Genomic DNA, 11,674 nt, shown 5'->3' with positions numbered 1-11,674 from the left:
GCCCAATTTGGACAGTTTCACTTAGGGGTGTGCTCACTTTTGTTGCCAGCGGTTTAGACATTAATGGCTGTGCGTTGAGTTATTTTGAGGGGACAGCAAATCTACACTGTTATATAAGCTGTATGCTCACTACTTTACATTGTAGCAAAGTGTCATTTCTTCAGGGTTGTCACATGAAAAGATATAATAAAATATTTACAAAATGTGAGGGGTGTACTCACTTCTCTGTGCTATACTGGCCCCAAAGTTGTCCTTGAATGGTAGTTATGTATATGCTGATGCAGAATGTGGTATTCCATGTATTGTGGGGGTGTGGGTCAGTGTTTATTTCTCTGGAATCTTAGAAGATAGAAAGGTTCATGCATATGTTTTCTGTGTCTGTATGGTATAATTTCAGTGTCTGGCAAAGTAGCTTGACTTGGCTCATGACCAGAAAAACCAATATTTATTTGTTTATTTCATTTTTATAATGCCTAATAGCTGAAGCTCGATAAGCAAGATAATCATGCAAGCTTTACCCAGAAAAAAAATGAAATGTAGATTTTCATGTCAAACAATTTTACATTGGCCGGACACAGAAATTTAAACCTTAGCATGCATAGCTCTCAGTCTGTTCTTTGCAATTTTTTGTGGTTCTGATTGTTGTTGATCATCTTACATTAAGCCTTAAAGTACCTCAAGAGGGGAAACTTGCTGGAATTTAGAAATTAACTGATGGTAATGTTAATCAAAACTTTTCCAAAAGATGCATATGAAATCTTTAAATTATATTTTAGACGACAGGAGTCTTTCTGTGCTGTAATGGTACCAGAAGTTTGCTACAAATATTTTATTAAAAATCATTTGGTGTGCAGTATGTTGTGTTTTGAAACAGATAACATTACAATTCAATTTTAAGTAGATAATACAAGTTTGTTTTGAAAGGGCTTTATTTAAAATTCAGATTGGAATACACTTACGTTTGTTTTGTGTGTTTCCAGAGGAGAGCAGCTGTATCTTTAAAACGGACATCCATTGAGTTACCCCTGCTCTCATGGTAGATCCCTAGTTTGCCAGCAGTAAAGGGCTTGTGGGATTTAATGGAACATTCCATTTCCTCTTCCCTTGCTGACACAGAGGAGTGTTCCTACTGGCAGTGATCTAATCATAGTGCAGTAAGAATCATGGCAGTTTTATAAAACATGGTGGAGACAGCAGCTGAAATGGAAGCATATGTTTTAGAAGACATTCTTGAGGTACGATTTGCAATGCAAAGAGTAATAAGAAATCAGTAAATAAAAAGTCCCTTAAAGGGGAAGCTGTATATTAGGGCAAGTCACAGAGTCCTTGTTATGTGTGTCATGTGCCAAGAGTGACTGACTCGTATTGCAGCTAGATCAGTTGAGAATTGAACATTGTTCTAATTTAGTGTTTCTGTATTGTGGTTGTGGAGCAAGCAATGGGAGGGTGAGAAAAAGCCTGGGATTTCACATCATGCCTGCCTGCTTGTGACCTTTAAATTAACTCTTTATTAGAAGGTGGGGTTGCAGATCAACAGATAATCATATTGGATTCTAACCCTAACATTCTATATTCTACATGAAAAGAACATAGGGTTTCATACTTGCATTTAAAAAACATAATTGTTTAATAGAAACATTGATTTTGATTGAAGTAAGAAGTAACTGCAAGAGAAGATGGATTACTAGGTAAAAACTTGTCTGCCATTTGAAGATGATAAAAGTGTAAGAGTCTTGCCTTAGTAGATTGTGACCTGTTTTCATATGAACTGTGAAATTATTGTAGATGTGCAAGTTATTAATATGACAGCTATTAAAATATGCACGAGGCAGACTTAGAATTTTTAGTTAATAATACTGAGCTGACAGGAGAGACAAGGGAGGAGATGAAGGCCTTCTGCGCATTGTAAAGTACTGCATGATTAATGAACATTTTCTGGGGTCTGTGTGAGAGAGATGGAGTGAGAGAGAATGTGTTATGTGTGCACTGTTGGGGATGACACTGCAGTAGCCGTTTTATGCTTCTTTCAGATTAGAGAATGAAAGCTGCTTCTGCTGTAATTTATTAATTAAATCCCTTTCTCTTGTTTGACTTTCCTCTTGAATTTAATCTATGAATTCGTTCACCCCACTCCTCAGTCAGAAAATATCAGTGGCTTGCTGCCTTTCAAATTCTCTTTAGAAGTTTTGCTGAGAGGTGCCTCTTCAGCACACTAATAAATAGTCTTTAACAGCACTAGCTGTTAAACATGATACTGAAAACATATTCTTGTTATGCAGTTTATCTTTTTAATATTAAATGCCCTGCATGTGCCTTTCTACTTCAGTTGGGCCATCGACAGCAGCAATTGATTTTTTGCATACTCTTAGTAAAGAATTAGTAGGCATGGTAGCTGTGTAACATCTGTTGGGGTAGACTGAAACACCTATTTTATTAAACTGTTTTGCAACTTACAGTGAATTATTTATGCATTGTTAAATATCTACATGTCAAATACAGGAACCATTTTTTATAAATAATATGTTTTTGGTGTAATAATGTGTCCTATACTGGCTTTTATAACTTATTTAAATCTAATGCTGCAGTACTTAGCCCATGGGTAGCAGTCTGTAAAACATATAATAGAACCACTGTGTAAGAACTGAACTTGAACAGTACAATAATGCAAGCAGCCAAAATTCATGGGACAGCTACATAATCAATAAAGTCAGTCTCTTGTCTCCCTCCATGGGGACTTTGTGCATACAAGTGCAAAACACTGGTGATTATAGCAGCTGTCTTGGGAGAAAAGCACAGGTGACAAAGCAATTATGGGAAGAATCCATCTCCTGTAAATCATACCTACATTCATAATGACTAGTGGGGTTATCTTTATGGCTTTTTTAAAAGCAGCTGGAATAGCTATTCCTTGTAACATTTCATAGATTAATTGTATATAACAGTGAAGAGGCACTTACCTTTGCTATGTTACCCTGTAAATGAAACTTGGGGAAATACAATTTAGATACTTCCTGAGTATGGGTATAGGTCAGCAAGAAGAAACTGGAAAGGGAGGGATTAGACCATGGGATCAAAGAATAAAATGTATACTAAAAGACTAAGGAGATTGCAGAAAAGCTGGAATTATATGCTTGCTTCTTCACTGAGAATGATGTAAGCAGAGGAAGCTGGTGGCTCCTATGTCAGTGGGGCTCCTCATGCATTGCAACCTGAATTTTGCACTCTATAGCAACTGTCCTTGGTGTTGAACTTTATGTAACCATGGAGAACTATGATCAGAAATTAACTGTTTCAAGGTAAGGAAGCCAAATAACTGATTCAAATAGAGGTGTGATGAGATAACCATTTATTTATTAGATGTATATCCTGCTTTTTTCTCACAATGAACTCAAAGTAACTTACATCATTCTCCTTCACCTGCTCTCAATCTCATCCTCACATCAACATCCCTGTGATATAGGTTGGGCTGAGAGTCTGTGAATGGCCCAAATTCATCCAGTTGGCTCCATGGCTGAGTGGGGACTAGAACACAGATCAGTTGTGTCCCAGGCTTGCCCTCTTAACCATTTTATGGCTCAACAACAAATTAAAACATAACTAATTGAATAGTATCCACCCAAAAGTTCTACAAGGATGCAATTTTCAAATATCTTCTAACAAAAATACATAACTTACTTTAAAATTGACCCCCATCCCAGCAGATTGAAAAGTATCCAGTATAACAGTGACTTTTAAAAAAGTGGAGTCAGGTAATTTCAGGCCAGATTGTTTAGTATTTTGTTGTTGTTGTTAGTTGCGAAGTTGTGTCCGACCCATCATGACCCCATGGACAATATTCCTCCAGGTCTTCCTGTCCTCCACTATCCCCCGGAGTCCACTCAAAGCTCATACCAACTGCTTCAGTGACTCCATCTAGCTACCTCCTTCTCTGCTGTCCCCTTCTTCTTTTGCAATCTATTGTTCCCAGCATTAGGCTCTTCTCCGGGAGTCCTTTCTTCTCATTAGGTGGCCAAAGTATTTGAGTTCCATCTTCAGTATTGGCCTTCCAAAGAGCAGTCAGGGTTGATCTCCAATAGGACTGACTGGTTGGATTGCCTTGCTGTCCAAGCGTCTCCTCTAGCACCACAATTCAGAGGCCTCAATTCTTCAGCACTTAGCCTTGCTTATGGTCCAACTTTCACAGCCATACATTGCAACTGGGAAAACCATAGCCTGGACTATACACACTTTTGTTGGCAGGTGATGTCTCTGCTTTTTAGTATGCTGTCTGGATTTGCCATAGTTTTCCTCCCCAGGAGCAAGTGTCTTTTAATTTCTTGGCTGCAGTCCCCATCTGCGGTGATCTTGAAGCCCAGGAAAATAAAATCTGTCACTACCTCCATTTCTTCCGCATCTATTTGCCAGGAAGTGAGAGGATCGGATGCCATGATCTTAGTTTTCCTAATGTTGAGTTTCAAGCCAACTTTTGCTGTTTCCTCTTTCACCCGCATCAAGAGGCTCTTTAGTTCCTCTTCACTTCCTGCCATTAGAGTGGTATCATCTGCGTAGCTGAGGTTATTGATATTTCTCCCAGCAATCTTAATTTCAACTGGCGATTCATCTAGCCCCGCCTTTCTCATGATGTGCTTTGCATGTAAGTTAAATAGGCAGGGTGACAGTATACACCCTTGCCGAACTCCTTTCTCAGTTTGGAACCAATCAGTGGTTCCATGTCCAGTTCTCACTGTTTCTTCTTGACTCACATACAGGTTTCTCAAGAGACAAATAAGATGGTCTGGTACTCCCATCTCTTTAAGAACTTGCCACCATTTGTTGTGATCCACACAATCAAAGGATTTAGCATAGTCAATGAAGCAGAAGTAGATGTTTTTCTGGAACTCCCTGGCTTTCTCCATGATCCAGCATATGTTGGCAATTTGACCTCTAGTTCCTCTCCCTCTTCGAAATCCTGCCTGTACTTCTGGTAGTTCTCGGTCCACATACTGCTGGAGCCTAGCTTGTAGGATTTTGAGCATAACTTTGCTAGCATGTGAAATGAGTGCAATGGTGCGGTAGTTTGAACATTCTTTGGCATTGTCCTTCTTTGGGATCAGAATGTAAACTGACCTTTTCCAATCCTGTGTCCACTGTTGAGTTTTCCAAGTTTGCTGGAATATCGAGTGTAGCACTTTTACTGCATTGCCTTTTAGGATTTTGAATAGCTCAGCTGGAATACTGTCACCTCCACTAGCTTTGTTGTTGCTCAGACTTCCGAAGGCCCATTTGACTTCACATTCCAGGATGTCTGGCTCGAGGTCGGTGACCACCCCATCATGGTTATCAGGGATGTTAAGCTCTTTCTTGTATAGTTCCTCTGTGTAATCTTGCCACCTCTTCTTAATGTCTTCTGCCTCTGTTAGGTCCCTGCCATTTTGGTCCTTTATCATGGCCATCTTTGCATGAAACATATCCAATTTTCTTGAAGAGATCTCTGGTCCTCCCTATTCTATTGTTTTCTTCTATTTCTTTGCACTGTTCATTTAAGAAGGCCTTCTTATCTCTTCTCGCTGTTCTCTGGAATTCTGCGTTCAGTTGGGTGTACCTTTCTCTTTCTCCCTTGCCTTTCACTTCCCTTCTTTCCTCAGCTATTTGTATAGTTTCCTCAGACAGCCATTTTGCGTTCTTGCATTTCTTTTTCTTTGGGATGGTTTTAGTTGCTACCTCTTGTACAATGTTACGAACCTCCGTCCATAGTTCTTCAGGCACTCTGTCTATCAGATCTAATTCCTTAAATCAGTTAAATCACCTCTACTGTATATTCATCAGGGATATGATTTAGGACATACCTGAGTGGCCTGGTGCTTTTCCCTACTTTTTTCAATTTAAGCCTAAATTTTGCAACAAGAAGCTCACAATTTGAGCCACATTCAGCTCCTGGTCTAGTTTTTACTGACTGGATAGAGCTTCTCCATCTTTGGCTGCAGAGCACATAGTCTATCTGATTTCTGTGCTGACCGTCTGGTGATGTCCATGTTTAGAGTCGTCTCTTGGGTTGTTGGAAAAGAGTGTTTGCTATGACCACCATGTTCTCTTGACAAAACTCTGCCAGCCTTTGCCCTGCTTCATTTTGTACTCCAAGGCCAAACTTGCCTGTTACTCCGGTTATTTTTTGGCTTCCTTCTTTAGCATTCCAATCCCCCATGATGGTAAGGACATCAATTTTTGGTGTTAATTCTAGAAGGTGTTGTAGGCCTTCCTAGAACCGGTCAACTTCAACCTCTTCAGCACCAGTGGTTGGGGCATAGACTTGGAGTATTGTGATGTTGAATAATTTTCTTTGGATTTGAACTGAGATCATTCTGTCATTTTGGAGATTGTATCCCAGTACTGCTTTTCCTACTCTTTTATTGACTATGAAGGCTATTCCATTTCTTCTGAGGGATTCTTGCCCACAGTGGTATACCTGATGGTCATCTGAATTAAATTCACCCATTCCTGTCCATTTTAGATCACTGATTCCTAAGATGTCGATGATCAGTCTTGTCATCTCTTGTTTGACCACATCCAGCTTGCCTTGATTCATGGATCTTACATTCCAGGTTTCTATGGAGTATAGATCTTTACAGCATCAGACTCTCTTTTCACCACCAGATACATCTGCAACTGAGTGTCCTTTCGGCTTTGACCTAGTCACTTCATTCTTTCTGGCACTACTAGTACTAGCCCTCCGCTCTTCCCCAGTAGCGTATTGGACACCTTCTGACCTGAAGGGCTCATCTTCCGGCGTCATCTCTCTTTGCTTTTTGGAACTGTCCATGGGGTTTTCATGGCAAGGATACTGGCGTGGGTTGCCATTTCCTTCTCCAGTGGATCACGTTTTGTCAGAGCTCTCTGCTATGACCTGTCTGTCTTGGGTGGCCCTGCACAGCATACCTCATAGCTTCATTGAGCTATGCAAGCCCCTTCGCCACGACAACGCAGTGATCCATGAAGGAGTGCTTAGTATTAAATCTTATTAATTTAAGGTGTGATGGAATTTTTGAATTGTTGGGTTCCAGAGAAGTGTGTTAAACAAATGTAAGGCAAAACTTTAAAGAATGTCATCAAGAAAATAGAAGACTGAATATGCAACCCTGCACATATTTCCTCAGAAGTACGTAAGCCCAATTGGGTATAGTGGGACTTACTCCCTCACAAGTATGTATTCAGATTGCAGTCTAAATCTAGCTTTTATACCAGGTGGTTCTGTTACATTAAAAATTAGAAGTTCTTCAAGAGCGCCCCAAAACATGTAGTTAAGGTAGTCTGGTAAGAGTGTATGCTAAGATTGCTGTGAAATGTTTCATCAAAAACTCCTCTGTGTCTCCTGGTGCGACACTGGAGGATGCTTCTGAGAAGCTTCTTTTGGTCAAGGACAAAATCTTTGTTATTACTTTGCCTTGCTGGACTTGGAGTTCTGCAAAGAGAAAACAGATAATTAAAAACTTTGTAACCAAAACAGAGTATCCTGCTCAAACATTTGAGATGCAAGCAGGAAGTATGAAGGCACTGGTTATTTCATTTGGAAATCTTCATGCTGAGAACTTTGTATTAGTATACAAATAAACAATATACAGTATGCAATAACCAAATTAATTGCTAGTAAGCCACCTGTATGTATAACACATAAATAAGTTTCTTCTCATCTTGGACATCTGTTTTGAGGGAGCTCCCTTTAGTTTTGATAAATGAATCAACTGGCAGTCTTTTTAACTAATATAAAATAAACAGGAATGTGCTTTATTTTCCTCCTAATGCATTTATTTCTCATGTATAACTCCTGCCCTACAAATGTCCACAAAATTTACTAGTCCCACTCCATTTTTACTAGCCTAAATGTTCCTTTATTGGTTTGGTTTGTTGTCATAGTTTAATTTTGGATGTAGTGAGGGTCTGAGAGACACATACAATCAGTTCTTTCAGTTTATAGTAGCTGTCTGCTTGATTACTTGGAGCAGATTCTTAACTCACTGCAGAGACTATTATAAGTTTTTTCTCTACCTGTGTATCAGCTATTAACATAAGAGTATGATTTGTTAAAAAATTGTTTTCTTTCTTTATATAGAGATTTCTGTTTTGCTCTTTTAGTACCAACATACTTGCCTAGACTGTTTACAACAATGTACAATTGCAGTGTCTCAAAATACAATAAAAATAAAACAAGCTACATATAAATAAGCCCAGCAAATTTAGTGGGACATCTCGTACTGCTGAAATGATCATTATTAAATACAAAAATGTAAGTGAGTAGGTATGAGAGACTTTGTCTTATTCTCTTAATATGGGTACAAGGGCAAAAATAGATGTTTTGACATTAGTTGTATAAGTAGATTTCATTCGTGAAATTAGTTAAGTCCTTGTTGATGAGTAGAGAAAATGAAATACATTATGGAGAAAAACTGGTGAGAATTAAATGTACATGATGTTAAGCCTCTGTGCATTTGAATTCAACTAGTGATGGCCGATATAAAAATTATCTCAGTTCTAGGTAAGGCTGGATGGGGTGTAAAATAATTTTTGTGCATGACAGTGCAGTCTTAATCAATCACCTAAGGCTTGCTGTCCAAACCTCTATTTTGACAGACAGGCAATTCTGTATGCCTGTCCATGGTGACAAGAGTAATCCAATATAGGGCTGATGAAAACCAGGGCAGAAAGCCAGACCATGAGCAAATTTAATTATCTAAGAATACATGAAACAACTTTTAATCTTTGATTCATTGTACAGCATTTTTCTCTTTCAGAATTTTAAGATTATTCTTTTCACCACATCAGTATGTTTTTTGCTGAAAAAGCCAAATGTGGAGGGTTTGGGTAATAAGATGCCTATTTTAGGGCATAATCCTAGCCCCTTAAGCCTTTAGATTTGGAGGTTTATGTTCCTTCTGTGGAACATAGTGACAGCAATCACCACCACAGTGCCTCATGCCCTGACTTTTCTCTAGATGTCCAGTTTTGGAGACCTAGATAGAGTGCCTGGGAGAGGGTCTGAGGGAGGCTGGAAATGACACAAGTTTTGCCCTCAGCCCTCTCCCCTCCCCACCCCTGGCATACCCCTCTCTTGTCTTCACATTTTGAGTTCAGTGCATTTCTTTCCATGCCTACATAGGCTCTCAGAGCTGGGACTCCAAATAATCCTATGCTTCTACTGCTCCCTGAAAGCACTGGGAGGCCATAAGATTCTGTCCTTAATTTTCCTCTCTAAATAACATTATTACAGAAATGAAAAAAGGTTGACCAGGTTTTCCTGGGGAGAGTCCTGTGAAGGGTGGATAAAAATAATTTTTAAGGATTTTTAAAATGCTTTCTTGTCTTGTGGAACACTCGCAGAACAAGTTACTTGCAATCCAAGGTTTTACTGTATTCTGACTTCCTGATTCTGAATTTCAGCTGATCTTCACAGATAACAGTAATTTTAAAAAGCTTGCAAAATCTTATCAGTATCACCTTACTTCGTTTGGACAGGATGGAAGGAACACTTAGCAGCGCAGAGAGCAGAACCTTCATTGTGATCTTGGACAGTGCAATTGAGAAATGGCTAGTTAGACTTAAATTGTTTGCTCAAGAAATGCACGGTCCTTTTCATGCCACTTCTGCTTTATATGCCAGACCTCTTATTAAAAATCACATTGATTGGTCCACTAACCTAATAACCTTAAATGTATTTATATATTAACCCCCCTCTTTATTGTTGCCATTCTTTGAGCAGTTGGCAATCATGTGCAAATAAATAGCATGTGATAAGAGAAATCAGTGTGATCTAGCTCAGTAGTTTCCAGCCTTTTTCAGAGCTGGGAACAACTGCTAATCCTAATCCTGGGATATGTTTTTGTTTATTTTCATTTTTAGTACAATGTCTGTCATTACTGCTGTGTTGTAGTGATTGTGCCCCTGAAGTGACCCACTTTACAAGACAAATGGTTTAGACATACAGAAATGAATCACTTCTACACCGCAGAAGGATGCTTGATAGATAGTGTAAAGTCAGTATCACACTAACTGCATATCTTTTAAAATCATTTAATTAGTTATTAGTTTGAAGATGGGACAGTTAGGGTCCTCCTTCAATGTAAGTCTTCCCTGACATTTTTGCCAGAAGAAATGAATAGTTGTCATCTTATTTGGAAAAAATGGTTCTCTAACATTAAGTCCAAGGCTTACTGTTGTGAAAGTATGAGAGCTGCTCTTTCTGCTACATTTATTTATGAAGTATATAGTGAATCCTTTGTTCTCTGAACTGTCAGTGTGGTGCTTATCATGAGGATCAAGTTAGTGTGGTCTGCATTAGGGAGTTTAAGCACTAGCGGCTTCTGTATCACATCAACTCCTCAGGATTTTTGTAGCAGCCTTTGGATTCTGGTTGCCATCCCAAGAATATTATCTGCAGTTGCAGAATTTGGAGTGTGGTGGTACACAATTCTAGTGTAGTTCTTGGGGAAAAAGCAGTTGCTGTAGCATGAGAGAAAATGATTTTCTCTCATTTCTGAAGTGTATTTTGAGATAAAGACTAACTCAGCTGGTGTATGGAATTTGGCAGAACCAGACAGTGAGCCCTGGAACTTCAGAATCTATCCTAGGAAATAAATGAATGTTGCTAGCCTTTTTTTTTTTTTGTTGGTTGGTTGGTTGGTTGGTTGGTTTGCATGCACACATGCTTATGATAAAAAGCTTTTCTGCCCAAGGAGTGGACATGATTAAATGACCCACATTCCCACTCCATATATCTTCAGTAATACTTTTGTCACTTAGACATATGCCTTATTTGCCTTATACAGTAATCATTTCAAAACAATTTGGAGATGTTTAGTTGAGGTACATAGTTTATAAAATCACATGTAGTGAAAAAGCATGAAAAACATGCAAATACTGAGAAATTAGTGGTATGATTTGGTTGTAACTGTTTAGAAATGCACAAAACTGAAAATGTGGATCTATTTTGATGCTTGCTTGATGTCAGTTTACTTAACATAAATAATTAGTGTTTTGGTTCAGAATTCTGGTTTTATTGGGCTGCAAAGTACCTATCATGATATAAAGAAACCAGTCACCTTCCCAAGGTGATTATAAGACTGTTTTCATCAAATCTTTGCTCCTAAACAGCTGTTTCTTCACAGTAGCTTAGAATGCATGGTAGACTTTGAAGGCTGTGTTTAAGACTTAACTTCTATTTCTCCATAATGTAATAAGCCAGGACAGAAGCAACCCTTCATACAGCTGGCGTAGGAGCGTTAAAATGGTGAGGGATACTGTCCTCATCATTCTCCATGTTAAAAGGGTTGCATTTTAGAATATTTACATTGGGATTCTCCCAGGTAAGGTTTATTATAAGTGGGAGACATGAGGGATGAGATGAGAATCTTTTTAAGAAGTTACTTAACAGTATTTAAAACCGTATTAATGGACTTTTTGTCATGATTGATGCCATTTTTATTGGGCTTTCAATTGAAAAACTGGTGGTGCCTAATTCAAAATGCTTAAAATGCAAATTTTTGAGTAGTTGTGAAAAATGTATTGCTCATTTATAGTAAACTTGATATACATGTAAAAATGTATCTTTATTGGCAAGCCTAAACAATAATCTATTATATTCACTTAAATATATGCTGGAATTGTTCTATTCTGAGGGCCGGTGTGTCATTTTATTATTCTTCCCCAA

The 11,674-nt window shown here is 38.5% G+C and overlaps 1 protein-coding gene across 8 annotated transcripts in view; it reads left to right on the top strand.

The window, feature by feature from the left end:
- The first annotated feature begins 1,086 nt into the window (after positions 1-1,086).
- ANKRD17 (ankyrin repeat domain 17) overlaps positions 1,087-11,674 on the top strand; it is a 161,796-nt gene continuing 151,208 nt past the window's right edge. For 3 of the 8 annotated variants that reach the window (XM_044447255.1, XM_044447254.1, XM_044447259.1), the window contains exon 1: positions 1,089-1,235. In XM_044447255.1, the coding sequence (XP_044303190.1) occupies positions 1,182-1,235 (54 nt within the window). In that variant the 5' untranslated portion in view covers positions 1,089-1,181. Of the gene's footprint in view, positions 1,236-11,674 lie in introns of all 8 variants that reach the window. The other 5 variants (XM_044447261.1, XM_044447256.1, XM_044447258.1 and 2 more) reach the window with 3 other exon arrangements.

This window comes from Varanus komodoensis, unplaced genomic scaffold (assembly GCF_004798865.1).
Source record: "Varanus komodoensis strain SLA01 unplaced genomic scaffold, ASM479886v1 scaffold51, whole genome shotgun sequence".
Classification (NCBI taxonomy): Eukaryota; Metazoa; Chordata; class Lepidosauria; order Squamata; family Varanidae; genus Varanus; species Varanus komodoensis.
This window is presented reverse-complemented; position numbering and strand designations above follow the sequence as displayed.